This window comes from Porites lutea, chromosome 4, assembly GCF_958299795.1.
Source record: "Porites lutea chromosome 4, jaPorLute2.1, whole genome shotgun sequence".
Taxonomy (NCBI): domain Eukaryota; kingdom Metazoa; phylum Cnidaria; class Anthozoa; order Scleractinia; family Poritidae; genus Porites; species Porites lutea.
In genome coordinates, this window is record NC_133204.1 from 2,095,001 (window position 1) to 2,115,042 (window position 20,042).

The following is a 20,042-nucleotide window of genomic DNA, read 5'->3' on the forward strand; positions in this document are numbered from 1 at the left end:
TTTTCGGAACATTTGTTGTAAAATCTCTTGCTTGCCTGCCTCTCCTAGGATTTTCGAACGTCAAAAAAATGGCATAATTGCCCATTTTTATCTGATTTTTACCCAAAAAAGGTCACCTAGAACTTTCGGGAGCCTTTTTTCTGGCTAAAATTTTCGAAACGGTAAGTTTTGATCCCTATAATTTTCGGATCACTAAACTTTCAGCTAGGAAATCCGAACAGATGAGAAATTTTTAGGGGATAAAAGTTTGCCTATATTTACCTTTAAATACTAAAATACGTTTAACAAGGCTATGTTTAAGCGGTTTTGAACTATATTCTCGTTGGGTGCCCCTGAATATTTATTTAGCTTCTAGTACATAAAGAAATATATGAACTACGAGATTTGACCATGCCACTCAATCATCCAACACAACTCTGCCAGGATAAGTTCACAATCAAGGATGTAAGATTAAGAATCTCAATCATCATTTCTTCTCGTCTTGAAGGTGTAGTAAAACCGTGAACAACTCTGACAACTCTTCTACTCGACCACAACCACCGCACTTTTTTTAATATCGCGAAGAATTAATTTTGGGCCTTTCACTTGAAAAGATAAATTCTTCTACATATGTACTGGAGAGCTGGCCCTTCTTTTAGTCTTGTGGGTCTTCCAAACAGAAACACATAGTCAAAAGGTCGGACATTGAGGAACATGTTCACTGGTATCGTTCTTAGCGTAGTAAACCGCATGTAATGACAAACGCAAGACCAGAAGAAAGGAAAACGTAAGCTCCACATTCCCACGGAAAAAAATTGGTTACAGCAAAGAAAGCAATGACCAACAGGACCAAAAGCGAATTCACTTCACACTTTGGAATCGCTGCGAAGACGAACTTGTTGTTATTCCCAACCAGTTACGCGCATGCTCGCTACAGTTCTCGGATGATTGACAGATTTCTTAACTGGGGCGATCATGGAAAGCCGAAAAGCGGCAAGATCAAAGGCCGTTGCCAGCCCCCCCTGCTATTGTCCGGCCCTATCATTTACTCTAACGGACCTCTCAGAAAACACAGGCTTTCTTCAGCCGGTTCAAAAGTACTATCAAGCTGGTTTCAGGCTAATAAGCTTTCTATTAACATAAAAAGATCAAATTTTATTTTATTTAAAACAAAACAAAATAGGCAAAAGCTTGACTTACATTTTTCAATTAATGATAGTGAAGTTGATCGTATAAATGAACTTTTGTTCTTGGGAGTGATACTTGATGAACACCTATCTTGGTAATCTCGAGTACAGAACATAGCAAGAAAAGTCTCAAAATTAGTAGACATTATTTACAAATCAAGTTTCTGCCTTAATAAGACCTCCTTATGTTCTCTCTATTATAGTTTAGTTTATCGTTATTTACATTTTTGTGCGAGTGTTTGGGGCTCAACTTATCAGTCAAATCTTACACGTTTGATTAATCTTCACAAATGGGTTATTAGAATAGTTTCCAGGAGTTCGTTTGATGAACATGGCAATCCTATTTTGTGAGCTTACGAATCCTAAAATTCGAAGATATTATCAAACTCCAAATAGGTAAAATTATGTATCTTTATAGAAACGGTCTTCTTCTTAATAGTTTTAATGACATGTTTATACTTTAAACTGTGACTGACATTCATATAGCACTAGAAGTAAGAATCCCTTCCGTTTGCCTTACTACAGGACAAATGTATAAGGAAATTTTCACTTCGTTTTCAAGAGCCCAAAATAAAAAATTCCCTTAGCTATGAAATTCAAAATGCCTAAAGTATTGCTTTGTTCAATCCTAAACTTAAGTCATTTTTTCTGGTTACAAGCACACTTTAGTTCTACTCCCAATGCTTGTGGGTAGTTTTTCGCTTCTTTCGCTTTTTTTTTCTCGTTTATTCTTGCATGATTTTTTTCTCACCTTTTCTTTTTTGCTTCTGCACTTAAACATTTATTAAGGCTTTTCTATTTTTATCCTATTTAATGATTAGTTTCTATGTTCCATAGAAATTTTACGTACTTGGAGTTAAATTGCCGATGTCAGTATTCTATTTATTATTTTAAGGTGGTCCTATTAACAAGCCTTATTGGCTTCCTTTGGCTCCCTTGCCTCACCTTTTATTTTACAAATTTTATAATTATCTCAATGGAATAAGTGCCTGAAGTCCAATTATGTTGTTTGCAAAGCAAAATGAAGAAGAATCGAGTCACTTTAAAGTTGAAAACACTTTAGAGGCGATAGTTCTGGGTTTTGCCTGATATTTCAATGTCACATAGTAGCCTGTCATGACACTACAATGCCTTAAATCACATGCAAAGAATATGAGGATGATTTTACCTAGAAAAGTGCTTTTTTTTTCCAAATGAGCTCGCCGACAAAGAACATGCATGTATGAGAGAATCGTGAGAGACATTTCACCGAATTTAGAGTTGCTCCCTTGTGATTTCTGTGAAATTTATACCTCGGTTTTCAAAATTTGGGGTGGGGGGGGGGGGGGGGGGTTGGGGGTAAACAAGGTGCATTATGGTCTATGTGAATATGGTGAATTGGCACGCTGGAGTGCTGGCACCGACCTCAGAGAATTCTTTTCGTCCTAAGTGGGGAATTCTGCTTGTTTTCGTTTACTTCTGCCCTTCGCTTTTAATCTTCTAAATCTAGCCAAAATTTCATTCAATCAAAAAATAGCTCAAAAAGGTAGTGCCATTGGTTCAATAAATATGGGAGAATTTTTTTATGATATTTCGAGTTTTTCTAAACCTAAAAAAATTAAGGGGAAATGCTAAAAATTATGGAAAATCGAAAGGTTTTAAATTTGGGGGAAGTTGAAAACTGTCAAGAGAATAATTAGTAGACAGGCACCAGATAGAGTGGTTTTCGTTTGAGTGTCGTTAAACCAAAACCAAAGTAATTACTCTGGCCAATCACATAGGACACAGACAATACTTTGAACCAATCAAAACTCGAAGTAATTACATGTGGCTGACGCAAAGCGCCGGAAAATGCATGCGAGCGCGTCACAATTGGCTTTGGTTTTACTTCTGATTGGATGAAAAGGTGGCGCGAATCTTTTAAGCCAATCGCATCGTGTAGAAAGTGCAAAACCAATTTCTTTTCGACAGTCAAATGAAAACCGCTCTAGTGCATAACCAAAACAAAGTGCCTTTGAGCTGATTAGCGGACCAACCTTATTATACGTATACCTTCTCTAAGCTAATTGAATGTCTTTATTTGTTGTTTCAGTTTTTACAGAAGTTTTGATGGCAGCCAAAAGAATGCACATATGGATTCTCCAGATCTTTAGGATTTTTTTAACACACAATTATTTTCTTCTACCTAAGGGTGCCTCTGTGATCAGGATGATGGGGAGTGTTCTTGGCTCTGAAGGATTTACTACTGGTCTGGAGTCATATCTCAACAAATTTGCTTTTGGAAACGCTGACAGTTTTGATCTATTCGAATGCTTGGCGGAAGTAAGTTACAAGGGATCCCGAATAAAATACCCTAAACCTTAAAGTGAGGTAAAACATTTTCTTCCTCGCGTCTGCACTTATATTCGCTTATACTAGTTTTAAACCGCTGCCAAAATTAACATTTATTTGACGGTTAGAAAATCTATATTTGCGGTGAAAAATGTCCCTGTTTAGTTTACATGACGCCCTCTGACCTTTGAAAAATCGAACACTTAGTCTGTCTGAGTAAATGGTAAATTTACAACAGTAAAGAGATTTAGAGGCTGACGGTTACAAACAATGGCCTTTCGTCAGTTTCCCTCTGATGATCTGAACTTATCTTTTGACCACTGCAACGCAGCAACACAGACAATCACCCAAGGATATCTTAAATCTCTCCCGGTACAAATGTTATTTGCTTGTTGTTTTTTCCAGCGGTTGTTGCTATACGCATGCGCATTAATGTCGCTTTGCTCGTGAGTGGACCACCATATTGAAACTCGCGTGTTTGATGTGGTGTGTTTCATCTAGTTAATCTGTTCGTGTTTGAAACCATCGACCGGTTTCTGCATATTTAACACCGGCGACGAGGATGGGATCCACTAAAGAAGACTCAAACAGCGATAAATAGCGGCGGTTAATATCGAAATTCAAGGGATAAGTCCCTTTGCGTGAAAAGAGAATTCGTCAGCGTTGGCACAACGTTGTAAGAAATGGCTTTAATCGCTTCAATACTTTGTCGTCGCCAACGGAGTGGTCAACGACGGCCAGAAGAAAGATTTGCTATTTCAAAGAGCAGATAGATAGAGGTTTAAGAGTTGTACAAAATGTTAATGGACCCAGGCCAGGAGATATTTTAGGAAGATAACGCTACCGAGTACGAGAAAATTGCACGCACTCCAAAAGCGTAACCAAAGTCACAGAACCGTATGTTAAGACATGTTTTCAGGAGCATGACAAAATAAAATGAAGAGACAGTCGACCAGTTCATCGCTAGACTCAGAAAACAAGCACAGAAGTATAATTTCAACGACCCAGATGTTGACATCGGAGATCAAGTAATCGATAAATTCCGATCTTAGGTTTTAAGAAGGAAACTTCTGGGAAAGCAAAAACCAGACTTTGAACAAGGTGAAAGAGGTTGTTGTAGCAATGGAGGCCGTAGACCTGCAGGCTAAACAAATGAAAGAGCAGAGCCTTGAGTTAAAGAAGGAAGGGCCATTTTTTGTGCATAAAGTCGTTCAGAAATCTCCCTTAAAATCTCCTAAGAAGTCAACCAAGAGGTCTGGTAACGGGCGGTAGTATCAGTGTGCTCAAGCGGGGCATTATGGTCGTGATAAATGTTGCTCATCTCGGCAAGTAGATTGTTCAAAGTGTAAATGGTAGATAATTATGCAGCTATGTGCAACACTGAAACAAGAGGTGGAGTAGCAAACTCTTACGGTGATCTTAAGCGGGGAGCTGAAGTTGTGAAGTATTTGGAATACTGTGGTGGTTGATGACACAAGTGATGATGATGAAGCATAAGGCCTGTTTTTAAGGGACTGTGTCACGATAGTGCGCATGTGTGAGCTGTGACAGTAGCTGATTGTCTTTGAACCAATCGGAAGTGAGTAAGATGCATGCGAGGAAATTTACATAATTCAAGATTCATTGTTCGCGAAGCGGGAGTCTTCCGGACGTTTTTGTTCGATTTTATATATCCCCATAGTTCATATTTATTCTCTGGTATTCCTCAGATAAATGTTGCAGCTGATAAGAATAAGATTAACAGCCCTGTCCTGCTTTCAAACAAACATTTACCTACGTGTATTTCTACGTAACCACGCTAGAAAACCATTCTCCGATCCGCAAACAAAAATAATTTGTAAACAAACCTTACTGATCTCTCTGTTTACCCTATATAAACTTAGAAATACCTGCAAATAGCTCCTGACCGGTGATCAAAACACACAGTATAGGATGAGGCAAACGTTTTGCTTAAAATGCCAGCTAAATACGCGCTATAATAAAATAAGTCATGCGATCACTGATGCGATGCGGTCGGCTAGCGCGATGAACACTCTGCATGAACACTGTAGCTCAGTCGATTGATATCAGCTAAAAATCGTAGCAGTATTTGAAAGCAATTCTTAGCGCTTCATCATAAAACGCTTTCATTGCAATAGTAGCCACATAACGTATAAGTATAAAGATTACTCTAAAGGAACAACGCAAAAAAAAAAGGCATAAACAGGAGCCCATCACTATGGAATAAATTTCAATTGCTTATATCAGCAAATAAAAAAATTCCTTCCGAGTCGTTGCGTCGGGTGTTCCGCAAAAAAAACGTTATCGATTCAACACATAAAGAAAGCGAAACATTCAGGCAACAATTTATTTTTAAAAGATCAATTCTTAAACATCTACGCTCATACAGAAAAGATACAAGGAACATTCCCAGTGAACTACATCAGTAAAGATCGCGCGGCCTGTTGTCAGTACTTTCTGCTATACAACTACGGATCGGAGTCATAAATCGAATGCCTGTTAAAACGTTTCATGTTCGATGGATTGTTTCCTCAAACCTCACGAGACTTCCTGTACAACAAAAGATTGCTGGGTTTTCTCCTTCTGATTCCAGGCACTCGATAAATTAAAATGTTGCAGACAATCGGAAGTCATGTCGCAGATCAGCTTCACTCGCCGCTGCGTCCCGTTTGAAGTCCACGGCTGTATCGAGGGACCCTTTTTAACTCTCTTTACATATTTATCGTTTAAAAAATATCCGTCAAAGGTAGATCGTTGACTGGAGAACATTAATAGACAGAAATGAAAGCCAGATGACCACATTAAAGGCCACATTTGATCCGTTTGTAGGAACACTGAAGGCCTACTCTGGGAAATTAACTCGCCTTAACTCGCCCTAACTCGCAACTTGAGATTATGTTCAAATTCCCTTATCTCGCCTTAACTCGCCTAAACTCGCATTATCTCGCACAAACTCGCCCAAACTCGCCACTGCCAAGTGGATACCAATTTTAATATCTTATCCTACTCTCAGTGTAATTTCACAATTACTCCATAAAGGGAAGACGCAAAAGAATACAAATTTCAAAAGTTTAAAAGATAGTGATTTATAAGGAAAACAGGGTTTTTACCTTTAAAAAAATATGTAATTGACCAATCCCATCCTTCTGGAATTTCCATGATAAATAAATAGTGACAGGCCATTCACAGATCCCGCAAACGTGTCGCATGAATGTAATTGCTTTTCTACATGTAGCGTTAAAGAGATTAACTACCGTTTGGCTTTAACCATTGTATCTCTTAATGAACTGCCTCTTTTATAAGAAATAATCGGAGGTTCTTTTGCACTTTTGTATTTTCTTTGAGAGCTTTTTTCTCTGTGAGAGAATTTGACTTCCGAGAGTGTTTTATCTGTTAGGTTGTTCGGGTAGCCTTTCGCTCGAAAGCGTAAGTTGAATATTCTTATGTTTTCTACGAAAGTCTTTCTCTGAAGAGTTAGTGCTTAGTAGTCTCAGGTTTGATTATGCTCTGGAAGGTTCTACATGTTGACTGAGCAAATGTGATTTTAGCCGTTTGTTTCCCACTGAGAGGTCATGGCACATATATCGATTTACTGTGGTTTTATGGTCGGCAGGATTTGCCCTCTGATGCAAGAGCATTTTGTACGACCTCAGTCTTTTAAAGCGTAAAGCTTTTTACTGCGGCTAAATAAGGGCTCTAATTTTCTCCAAGGTGCCTTATAGATCTGAATAACTAAGCGATTTTCTCTAGTCCGTGAATGAGATGTTTTTCTGCAATGTTGTATCATGCTGGGCCCAGCTCGTAACTTCTCTTTGCAGAATGTTAAATTGTCACGGATAGTGTTTTACAGATCCAAGATTTTAAGGATGAAGTGCAGCTTAAACTGAAGTTACATCAACTGTGGAGAATTGCAGTGTGACTCAGTAAACTTCAGCCTAGTGTTTTTCTAAAGATAGACGTGTGAGTCTTTTGACTGGAGCGTGTAGTTCTTCCAGTGGTAATAGCTTGTTTTGAAATAGGTTAACAGTCCTTAGACTGCTTTGTTGTTGCCACTTTGTGATCAGGCAATCTCTCTGTACTTTGGTGTTTTTCTCTGAGATTCTTAAGCAAGACCGGTTTCGTTCCTATAGCGGAACTCGTCAGTTGCTGCTATTTGGAGTAACTGAGTGGTGTTTGTGCAGGCAGTGTTTACAGGTTTTATACCAGTGTCTAACAGAGTGTTGGATCGAAAATAGCGTTCTCTGATTGGCCCAGTGAAATTGGCCAATAAGTATCTGATTTGTCGATCCTGATGTAGGTTGTGTTTCTTTGCATGTCTATTTTTCTGTTTTTTGGCCATGCGAATATTCCGTTCTCTGATTGAGAAGCGTTAGTAGGTTTCTACATGGACTGGTTGGTATTTCCCTGAAGGAGATGGTGTAGGCTCGAATATTGTAGTAGATATTGTTGAAGAACGTACATGTGTTCTGGTAGTCTTTGTCGTGGACGTGAAAGTTTCCCACGCAGCAGGAAGGGGCTCTGTCCAAAAATATCAACATGGTAAATAAATAATGACAGGCCATTCACAGATCCCGCAAACGTGTCGCATGAATGTAATTGCTTTTCTACATGTAGCGTTAAAGAGATTAACTACCGTTTGGCATTAACCATTGTATCTCTTAATGAACTGCCTCTTTTATAAGAAATAATCGGAGGTTCTTTTGCACTTTTGTATTTTCTTTGAGAGCTTTTTTCTCTGTGAGAGAATTTGACTTCCGAGAGTGTTTTATCTGTTAGGTTGTTCGGGTAGCCTTTCGCTCGAAAGCGTAAGTTGAATATTCTTATGTTTTCTACGAAAGTCTTTCTCTGAAGAGTTAGTGCTTAGTAGTCTCAGGTTTGATTATGCTCTGGAAGGTTCTACATGTTGACTGAGCAAATGTGATTTTAGCCGTTTGTTTCCCACTGAGAGGTCATGGCACATATATCGATTTACTGTGGTTTTATGGTCGGCAGGATTTGCCCTCTGATGCAAGAGCATTTTGTACGACCTCAGTCTTTTAAAGCGTAAAGCTTTTTACTGCGGCTAAATAAGGGCTCTAATTTTCTCCAAGGTGCCTTATAGATCTGAATAACTAAGCGATTTTCTCTAGTCCGTGAATGAGATGTTTTTCTGCAATGTTGTATCATGCTGGGCCCAGCTCGTAACTTCTCTTTGCAGAATGTTAAATTGTCACGGATAGTGTTTTACAGATCCAAGATTTTAAGGATGAAGTGCAGCTTAAACTGAAGCTACATCAACTGTGGAGAATTGCAGTGTGACTCAGTAAACTCCAGCCTAGTGTTTTTCTAAAGATAGACGTGTGAATCTTTTGACTGGAGCGTGTAGTTCTTCCAGTGGTAATAGCTTGTTTTGAAATAGGTTAACAGTCCTTAGACTGCTTTGTTGTTGCCACTTTGTGATCAGGCAATCTCTCTGTACTTTGGTGTTTTTCTCTGAGATTCTTAAGCAAGACCGGTTTCGTTCCTATAGCGGAACTCGTCAGTTGCTGCTATTTGGAGTAACTGAGTGGTGTTTGTGCAGGCAGTGTTTACAGGTTTTATACCAGTGTCTAACAGAGTGTTGGATCGAAAATAGCGTTCTCTGATTGGCCCAGTGAAATTGGCCAATAAGTATCTGATTTGTCGATACTGATGTAGGTTGTGTTTCTTTGCATGTCTATTTTTCTGTTTTTTGGCCATGCGAATATTCCGTTCTCTGATTGAGAAGCGTTAGTAGGTTTCTACATGGACTGGTTGGTATTTCCCTAAAGGAGATGCTGTAGGCTCGAATATTGTAGTAGATATTGTTGAAGACATGGTAAATAAATAGTGACAGGCCATTCACAGATCCCGGAAACACTGCCTGCACAAACACCACTCAGTTACTCCAAATAGCAGCAACTGACGAGTTCCGCTATAGGAACGAAACCGGTCTTGCTTAAGAATCTCAGAGAAAAACACCAAAGTACAGAGAGATTGCCTGATCACAAAGTGGCAACAACAAAGCAGTCTAAGGACTGTTAACCTATTTCAAAACAAGCTATTACCACTGGAAGAACTACACGCTCCAGTCAAAAGATTCACACGTCTATCTTTAGAAAAACACTAGGCTGGAGTTTACTGAGTCACACTGCAATTCTCCACAGTTGATGTAGCTTCAGTTTAAGCTGCACTTCATTCTTAAAATCTTGGATCTGTAAAACACTATCCGTGACAATTTAACATTCTGCAAAGAGAAGTTACGAGCTGGGCCCAGCATGATACAACATTGCAGAAAAACATCTCATTCACGGACTAGAGAAAATCGCTTAGTTATTCAGATCTATAAGGCACTTTGGAGAAAATTAGAGCCCTTATTTAGCCGCAATAAAAAGCTTTACGCTTTAAAAGACTGAGGTCGTACAAAATGCTCTTGCATCAGAGGGCAAATCCTGCCGACCATAAAACCACAGTAAATCGATATATGTGCCATGACCTCTCAGTGGGAAACAAACGGCTAAAATCACATTTGCTCAGTCAACATGTAGAACCTTCCAGAGCATAATCAAACCTGAGACTACTAAGCACTAACTCTTCAGAGAAAGACTTTCGTAGAAAACATAAGAATATTCAACTTACGCTTTCGAGCGAAAGGCTACCCGAACAACCTAACAGATAAAACACTCTCGGAAGTCAAATTCTCTCACAGAGAAAAAAGCTCTCAAAGAAAATACAAAAGTGCAAAAGAACCTCCGATTATTTCTTATAAAAGAGGCAGTTCATTAAGAGATACAATGGTTAAAGCCAAACGGTAGTTAATCTCTTTAACGCTACATGTAGAAAAGCAATTACATTCATGCGACACGTTTGCGGGATCTGTGAATGGCCTGTCACTATTTATTTACCATGTCTTCAACAATATCTACTACAATATTCGAGCCTACACCATCTCCTTCAGGGAAATACCAACCAGTCCATGTAGAAACCTACTAACGCTTCTCAATCAGAGAACGGAATATTCGCATGGCCAAAAAACAGAAAAATAGACATGCAAAGAAACACAACCTACATCAGGATCGACAAATCAGATACTTATTGGCCAATTTCACTGGGCCAATCAGAGAACGCTATTTTCGATCCAACACTCTGTTAGACACTGGTATAAAACCTGTAAACACTGCCTGCACAAACACCACTCAGTTACTCCAAATAGCAGCAACTGACGAGTTCCGCTATAGGAACGAAACCGGTCTTGCTTAAGAATCTCAGAGAAAAACACCAAAGTACAGAGAGATTGCCTGATCACAAAGTGGCAACAACAAAGCAGTCTAAGGACTGTTAACCTATTTCAAAACAAGCTATTACCACTGGAAGAACTACACGCTCCAGTCAAAAGATTCACACGTCTATCTTTAGAAAAACACTAGGCTGGAGTTTACTGAGTCACACTGCAATTCTCCACAGTTGATGTAGCTTCAGTTTAAGCTGCACTTCATTCTTAAAATCTTGGATCTGTAAAACACTATCCGTGACAATTTAACATTCTGCAAAGAGAAGTTACGAGCTGGGCCCAGCATGATACAACATTGCAGAAAAACATCTCATTCACGGACTAGAGAAAATCGCTTAGTTATTCAGATCTATAAGGCACTTTGGAGAAAATTAGAGCCCTTATTTAGCCGCAATAAAAAGCTTTACGCTTTAAAAGACTGAGGTCGTACAAAATGCTCTTGCATCAGAGGGCAAATCCTGCCGACCATAAAACCACAGTAAATCGATATATGTGCCATGACCTCTCAGTGGGAAACAAACGGCTAAAATCACATTTGCTCAGTCAACATGTAGAACCTTCCAGAGCATAATCAAACCTGAGACTACTAAGCACTAACTCTTCAGAGAAAGACTTTCGTAGAAAACATAAGAATATTCAACTTACGCTTTCGAGCGAGAGGCTACCCGAACAACCTAACAGATAAAACACTCTCGGAAGTCAAATTCTCTCACAGAGAAAAAAGCTCTCAAAGAAAATACAAAAGTGCAAAAGAACCTCCGATTATTTCTTATAAAAGAGGCAGTTCATTAAGAGATACAATGGTTAAAGCCGAACGGTAGTTAATCTCTTCAACGCTACATGTAGAAAAGCAATTACATTCATGCGACACGTTTGCGGGATCTGTGAATGGCCTGTCACTATTTATTTACCAAATTAGAATAGATTATCCGAGGAAACGAAGAGGCAATCATTTCTGGCAGTGAAAACAAACAATTGAGCTGGACTCCAAGGGAAACCATCAGTGAAGTGGAGAGAATGGATCAAATGGAAGACTTAAAGATAAGTGGTAGTTTTCAAGGAGAAAGAAATTTCATTTCATTTCAGTAATATTGATTGTGGCATAAAAATTTCCTCAGCTGAGTTGTAATTCGTCAGCTTCCCCGGATTTTTATACTAGTTCTTTGAAGAACATTGACACAGACTGCAATTTTTTTTTTTCAATTCTGGAGTTAGTGATAACAATTGATGACATGTCATGTGATACCTATTATGCTCACCTGGCTATTAAAACATAGTGTTATTGATTTACAAAATAAATAAAATAAAATAAAATATCCTACCTGTGCTTATACTACAGCTACATTTTTTTTTATCAATTCATGATTGTTTTGTTTTCATTTTTTTTCCCCACTACTGGTAATTTATTACTCTGCCAAATAATTATATAGCTTTAATAAATAATATATGATTATGATGACACTGATTATTATTATGATACAGCCACCAAATGGTCTAGTTTGGAGTCTAAATGCTATATAATTAATAAAGAACAGGACTCCATATCACTAGCATATCCATACTTAAGCTCGTCCAATTAGGAAAATATTTCAGTTAATAAATTTAAACAAGATTTGGCTTTATTCAACTTTGGAGCTCATCTGAAATTTTTGGTTTAATTTTTTCGTAATTGGACAACATGGAGCCTACTATATATATAAGACATACAAAGATTCCAAGGCATCTTTATATGTATTTTACTAAAGCATATTATAAGATGGATCATTTTCCCTTAACTCGCCTTAACTCGCCTTAACTCGCACAAACTCGCAACTGATAGGCGAGCTCAATTTTTCCTTATCTCGCCTTAACTCGCCTTAACTCGCATTAGCTCGCACAATCTCGCGGCGAGTTAAGGTCCCAGAGTAGGCCTCACTGACAACAACGAACACGGTTCTCCTCAATGACTTCGAATTTTCTCGACAATTCTCGCACAAAAATACAAATTATGGCGTTTAAAACTTCCCAAATGGACCAAAATAGCTCTTGAATACTGATATTATGGCTTTCTCGGGCGTCTCAGGGTCAATGGAAGAGGATTTCTTCACCAAAACGCCAATCTTGAAAAACTGTTCGCCGGAACAGAAATCAAGTTGCCGCACATGTGCAGAAGCGTGTCACAGTCCCTTTAAGCTGAGAATTCCAAAAAAAGGAGGTGCACTAATTCAAGTATTAGTATTGCTAGACCAGATAAGTTGTGAAATGCAATTGGATACAGGTGCCACGGTGTCTATCGTGCCCAAGAATCTGTACGACAAGCAGTTAAATCAGTGGCTGTTGCAGTGTACCAATTAAGTTAAAGGCTTACAGTGGAGTGTAAGTCCCTGTATGTGGGAGGCAGGTTTGGTTGCCGATAGTGTATGATCATGACGAGCAGAAGAGTTGAAGAGGTAGACCGTCTGGAAAGTGAAGGAGTAGTTAAGAAGGTGGAGCGTAGTGACTTGGCTTCTCCTATTGTATGTGTACTAAAGAGGGACGAAACATTCGTATCTGTAGAGATTTCAAGTTGCCCATTAACAAGGTTCTTCTAGACAACCCATATCCATTACCAGACACAGAGGATGTATCTGACACGTTAGGAGGTGGAACTGTGTTCAGCAAGATTGATTTCACACCCGACCTATCCATGGTACTGCAGTCCTTGCATCAGCTGTTCCGGAAAGGAGTGAAGTGGGCCTGGACAGAAGAGTGTAAAGAGGCGTTTGTGCCCAGCAAATATGAGCTTGAGGCTGACATGGTGTTTGTGACATATGATGAAAAGAGTAAGCTGACTCTGGCATGTGATGCCTCCTCCTACGGTGTTGGAGTTGTGATTTCAGATGAAAGAGAAGAGCGTCTCATTGGATTTGTTTCGAGAACAGTCTCCAAGACTAAAAGGAACTACTCGCAAATATAAAAGGAAGCCCTGGGAATTGTATTGATGTCCGGAAGAAGAACTGTATGGTCGACCTTTCCACCTGGGAACAGACCACAAGCCATTACCGACCATCTTGGGTCCCAATACAGCAGTACTTACTTTATCAGCTACTAAAATGCAGCGTCGGGTCGTCATTTTACAGGCGTACAATTATTAGGCGGGGTATCGCTCATTAGCAAAGCATGCTAATGCAAATTCCTTGTCACGTTAGCCCTGTGACAACGAGCCCATGAAAGAAGAGGCAGAAATCTTCTTCTCAGGCCTTGATGAATTGCTTGATGACGCTAAGGAAATCAGCAGGGACCTCCAAAGAGTGCCTGTGTTAACAAGAGTTTTAGAGTACGCCTTGACTGGATGGCTTTATCATGAAGTGGATGAAGAACTGTTGTAAGAGCAGATCAAGGATGTGTCTTGTTAGGATTGAGAATAATCATTCCGCCACCGTTAAGGAACCGACTACTGCAAGAGTTACACGAAGAGCATCCGGGTATTGTTGCTATGAAAGCTGTTACACGGAGGTACTTGCGATGGCCTAATTTGAATGCAGAGATTGAGCTGATGGTAACGCATTATGAGGTATTCCAACTAGTGCGAAATGCACCTCCGAGAGCAACGCTGTAACCATGCAGATGACTTACTTGAGTGTGGCAAAGAGTACACATTGACTTTGCTGAGAGGGATGGCAAACATTTCCTTGGTCCAGTTTTCAGGCACTCCAAGTGGATTGAACTAGCAAACATGACGTCTGCTTCTTGACCAGTTAAGAGTGCGGCTTGCAGCTTATGCAGTCCCACAGGAAGATGTGTTCGACAACGGGCCCCAGTTCTTTGCCGGTGACTTTGTGAATTTCCTCCCTATTATCCATCGTCCAATGGTGCAACAGAACGTACAGTCCAAATTCTAAAGCAAGCATTACAAAAGGAGTCCCGAGGTGAGAAGAGATGCACAGAAGCGATATTTAAAGTATCAATAAGCAAACTGTTTGTTCCGGCACAGAGACACACCCATTCAATAAGAGCTGTGACACCAGCGGAACTGTTCTTAAAGAGTAGGCCTCGCACCAAGTTTAGTGTCCTAAAACCTAAGATGGAAGTGTTCGTTGAAAACCAGCAAGGTAAATAATTAACAGCAGAAGCATGGCAAAAACCGTGTTAAGGTGCGTGAACTGTCTGCGTGTGATTCGGTGAATGTTCGAAATGTCGGTAGGAGTAAAGAATAAATGGGTCCCTGCTACGTTAATAAGAAGGCTGGGGCCAATAACCTACCTGGCGAAAGTAGGGTGGCAACTGCGTTATTTTCACATTGATCACCTGCTGCAGACTGAGCTTGTGAACCTGAAGAGATTTTAGATAAAGAGGGTTTTGATAAAGTGCTTCCCAAGGAGCAAGATGTCGCAAGGGTTCGCTTACATCAACTAGCGGTTCTACCAGTCAGCCCACGTCAGCAAAGGAGCAATCCCGTAGGGATCCTGGATAGACTCCTGGTCCAGCTCCAGTACAAGCCTCAGTGCTTAAAAACAAGATCTCGAACTGTGGCTTAGCGCAGCCATCAACTCCAAACACTGAGACCTCTGTTGCAGCCCGTAAGCTTTAGTCTACCCACTCGGTTCTAGCCCTTGAAGTGGATGCTCTGTCTTGAGAACAAAGTCACAATGTGTCAACTCCCAGAGCTTTGCAAGAACGAAACTGAGCGCATATATCCAGTCGGGGAAAGAAAACCACCAGTTAAGCTAAATCTGTGACATTGACAGTTATAGGAACTAGCTTTGTCCAATCTCGGGAGACATTTAGTTTGCCCTTGTGTTAAATTGCTGAAGTTTCAAGTGACTTATTAGCTTTTCTAGAGATTTCATTGCAAAGCAGTGTTTTCAATGGTTTAAGGATTTTCACAGATTCGAAGGGGAGGAAGTGTAATGTATTTGATTTTTCTTTGTCAGCGGTCGTTGTTATACGCATGCGCATTAAAAGCCGCTCTGCTCGTGAGTTGACCGCGATGTCGAAACTCGCGTGTTTAGTGCTGTGTGTTTCATCTAGTTAAATCTTCAGGGGCACCCAACGAGGATATAGTTCAAAACCACTTAACATAGCATTGTTGAACGTATTTTAGTATTTAAACGGTAGATACAGGCATATTTTTATCCCCTAAAAACTTTTCATCTGTTCGGATTTCCTAGCTGAAAGTCTAGTGATCCGAAAATTATAGGGATCGAAACTTACCTTTTCGAAAATTTCAGCCAGGAAAAGGCTCCCGAAAATTCTAGGTGGCCTTTTTTAGGGTGAATATCCGTTTAAAATGGGTAATTATACCAATTTGTAGATGTTCGAAAATCCTAGGAGAGGCAGGCAAGCAAGAAATTTTACAACAAATGTTCCGAGAATTCTAGTTCTCAAATCGTCTTCCGAACAGATATTTTCCCGAAAATTGCCGTTGGGTGCCCCTGAATCTTTTTGTGTTTGAAACCATCGACCGTTTTCTCCATATTTAACAATAACCATTCAAATCAAACAACAAAGAGAGAGACTAGAGAGAAGCGTTCTACAAAACTAAGCATAATTACATAGGCATAGCTTTAAAAACAAGAAGTTTTTGTCATGTTATTCTCACAACGATCTTCTGATATTAAATACTACTAAATGCTACGTGGGTCGTCCATAAGCAAACTGGCATCAATGTGAAAAAGGTGATGGACACTTGGACAAAACAAATGGGATTACCGGTGGTCACTATCACGCGCGTGGATCAAGAGAAGGCAAGAGCAGATCAAAAACTATTCCTTATCGTCCCTGGTGCGAAGCCCAACCAGACTTCTCCCTTCGAGTAAGTGACATCAAGTTTGCTGATCTGTATGATGATTCAAGCGTTTTAATTTAAAAGAATAAAGTTAGTAATACCTATTAAATACTTTTGAATTTAGCTTCGTAGAATGTGATTCAATTTGGTTACCAAAAAACCCCAGAAACCCTAGAATGTTCAGGATCGTGTTCCAGATCGAATTGAAATTTGAAAAAAAAAAATGTTTTTGTGGGGGGGGGGGGGGGGGGGGGCAAAAATTAGTGTTACGGCAGGAAAATCTCTCGAAGCAAAGAAGAGAACCAGCATCAGGTTAAGAAATACCTGAGACAATGGCAAGTACAAAAAAGAGGGAGGGAGGCTACACGAAAATGCCAAATTCCCCTTCTTATTTTTCCTTATTTTTCGTTCGTCCCCTACCTCTATCAACGCATGCCACGCAGGCTGCAGCTGTAACAAACTCAATCAGCACATATTCCATCTCCGGGATGCGAACACGGACTACTTGGGACGAGGCGAAGCCTCTTAGCACAGCTTCATTCTTGATATCCTCGATACGTAGCAGCGAATATTTTTTCTGAGAAACGTTCATACACGAATTACACAGACACACCAAATATATGTCAATGTGCCGATCTGTAACGAAATATTGCAAATACAACGATGATAAACGTGCTTTTCAGTGGATAGAACATACCACAATTTTTACCCTGACAAACTACTGCACGCATTGATTTGCGTCCATTGAAAGTAATTCAAGGTGCGCTCATTCCTAGTTATACCTGGAATATACCTCTAACGTACATCACTCAGAAGAACAAGGCTGCAGTCAATGTTTGGATGAATAGAGGACCTGGTAAGAGCTTGGCGGTTTCGCTTGTACTTGTACTGCTTATGCCGCGGATACCCGTTCATAAAATGTAAAATTTGGATTAGTTAAAATTTAACAAAAAAAAAAAAAAAAAAGAAAACGAAAACTGAAGCCTTAAGTTAACGAAACAGAAAACGGCCCCTTGAAGTTCCGAAATGCCGGAGTGTATCTGATGTCATCCACGCCGATTTCATTCAAAACTGCAAACTCTCCTCGGCGATGCATGAAGCTATTCAAGACAGGTCTCTTAAGATTTGCATTTTTACAGCGACTTCGAAAAAAGAAAAGGCAAAGATGTATTGGTATCGGCCAATTAAAATGAACAAACTGTACCCGTCCAACCCTGATTTTCATCGTTTTGTTGTAGTGTTTAAGTAATATTGTAAACAAGAACTAAAATCCAGAAAAAAGACATTTAAACCTTATCAAGCATTTGAAATCTATTGCAGCTTCACTAAACTGGGTCTCCTCTGATGGTTGGATCAAAGCCAATGTTGATCAGATTGGTTATTACCGAGTAAACTACGAAGCGGAGAATTGGAAAGCTCTATCTCGTCAGTTAAAAACTGACCATAAAGTAAATATGTTGACGTGCTTACTTGTTTTTTATGGAACAGCTTGAACGCCGATCATACAATTCAGTCTTAAAGAATGTTGTACTTTCAAAAGGGCTGTTTCACAGCTGGCCTCTGTCTGTATGATTGTTCAGTGGGTTAATATTACCACTAATGCGTCCTTTTTTTCTCCAAGAAACTTGACGTTGGGGAGGAGTTTAGAAATACTTGAAAACGATCATTTCACAACTTTTAAACAAATACAATTGTATAATATTCTCAAAGCATTACATAAACGTTAAAAAAGACAAAAATGGACATAGAAAAACTGTTAGCGAGCTAACCACTTTTCAAAAACCGCATTTCAGTCTGTTTTCATCTAGTCAACTTTGGCCTTTCCTTTGTCCTGTCATTAACGCTTCTCATTATTCTTTTGTATTTGCGGTGTTACTTAAACATTTTTTTAAGTGTTTTGGCCGTTATCTTTTATATTTAAATCGGTTTGTTTGCATCTCTCTTAATGTTTTGAAAAAATTAGTGGACACTGAGCTCCTTTGGTCAGAAGACGCTGTTTTCAGTCATAGTTTTCTGGGAGTTTTGTCCCGCGCTGGACTCTGGTCACGTCGCTAAATAGAACGGGGCCGCTTGATAGAGGTTCTACTGGCCCCGGTTGTTCAAACGTTGGATAGCTCTATCCACCGGATAAATCACTATCCAGCGGATAAATAATGGGGAAACTAATTGCACTATCCCGGCCACTGGATAGAGATTTATCAGGTGGATAGCGCTATCCAGCCTTTGAACAACCGAGACCAGATGTTTTTATTCCCATCTCTTCATTTATCAGTTCAAGTTCTATTATTATATTCTCATCTCTTTTCAAGGAGCGTTTTTGAGGAAAGATAAATTAAACTCTCATTTCGCCAATAAAACGAAAAACAATATTTATCTTGATTCAAAAAAATAAATCTTAAGCGAGCACTTCATACAGAGGTCAGCTGCCTAAGAAACAAAGATTTGACTTAATTGTAAATAACTAGTTTTTAACTTTCTTCAGGCGTTGAGCGCCGTTGACCGGTCAGGATTAATAGATGACGCTTTTCATTTGGCCAGGTAACGTGCCGATTGTGGCTTTTCCTACTCTTGTAATAACAATAACTAATAAAACTACTTTCTTTAATATTCCTCCTTCCGATCGCGCATGGAATCTACATTGATTTTCTGTATTTTTCTTTTACATTTTCCGTCTTCAACTACTGATAGTTGTGTACTGAATGTGTTTCCCTTATCACTGTTTAGGGGCAATTTGCTGGCTCAGAGTATCCCTTTGGATGTGACAGAGTATATCATTCACGAAACAGATTATGTACCATTGAAAACATTCATACAGAATATGAATTATATCGGCAGCAACTTATCGCAACGCAAGTTCGACGGTTTGTTTAAGGTATAGCTATCACAGATGTGGTAGATTTGTTTAGGTTAGGTTAATCAACCCTTTTAGTCCTAAGCTAAGAGCGATCAACATCGATTTTCTCCTTACAATGTCTATAAATCATCAAGATAAAAGGTTTTGGGAATTGCTAAAATGGCGATCACCTAAATGATTTGACCGTTTATCAAAACAGTTCTTTTAATTAAAATTCTTTAAGGAAATATATGGAGTTCAGTAAAGAGAATTTGCATGTGGCAAATTCAATGTCGTCGTGCTCTCACCAACATTCACCAATTTCACTTAAGAGTGTCAAACTGTTCTCGACGAATATATACTACTAATAATTTACTATAAATAATAAAAACGTTGAACGTCTTATGCTATTGTAAATTATAAGGCCGATCCGGTGTATGGGTTGGGGTTTTAACAGGTCAGTCTGAAAACTGGGGAATAAAACCTCAACTTTGAGCTAAGAAAGTAGTATCAGTGAACAATTAATTGAGATACTAAATTCGAGAAATTTAACACGTACCTGATATTAAGTTTAAATTCGTCAATAAAATGCGAAGGAATAGGGATCGGGTAATTGAACAAATCTATTCAATTAGTTAGAATTCAAGTGCCTCCGTTCACCCTTGTTCGCCATCAGGAAAATATCAGATCACCACCACA

General features: G+C 39.3%; 1 protein-coding gene across 1 annotated transcript in view; it reads left to right on the forward strand.

The window, feature by feature from the left end:
* LOC140935219 (aminopeptidase A-like) overlaps positions 1 to 20,042 on the forward strand; it is a 46,478-nt gene that overhangs the window by 20,684 nt on the left and 5,752 nt on the right. Inside the window, exons 7-12 of the mRNA XM_073384760.1 lie at positions 3,336 to 3,467; positions 16,377 to 16,537; positions 17,287 to 17,366; positions 17,831 to 17,958; positions 18,993 to 19,048; positions 19,235 to 19,382. Coding sequence (XP_073240861.1) covers positions 3,336 to 3,467; positions 16,377 to 16,537; positions 17,287 to 17,366; positions 17,831 to 17,958; positions 18,993 to 19,048; positions 19,235 to 19,382 — 705 coding nt within the window. The remainder of the gene's footprint in view (positions 1 to 3,335; positions 3,468 to 16,376; positions 16,538 to 17,286; positions 17,367 to 17,830; positions 17,959 to 18,992; positions 19,049 to 19,234; positions 19,383 to 20,042) is intronic.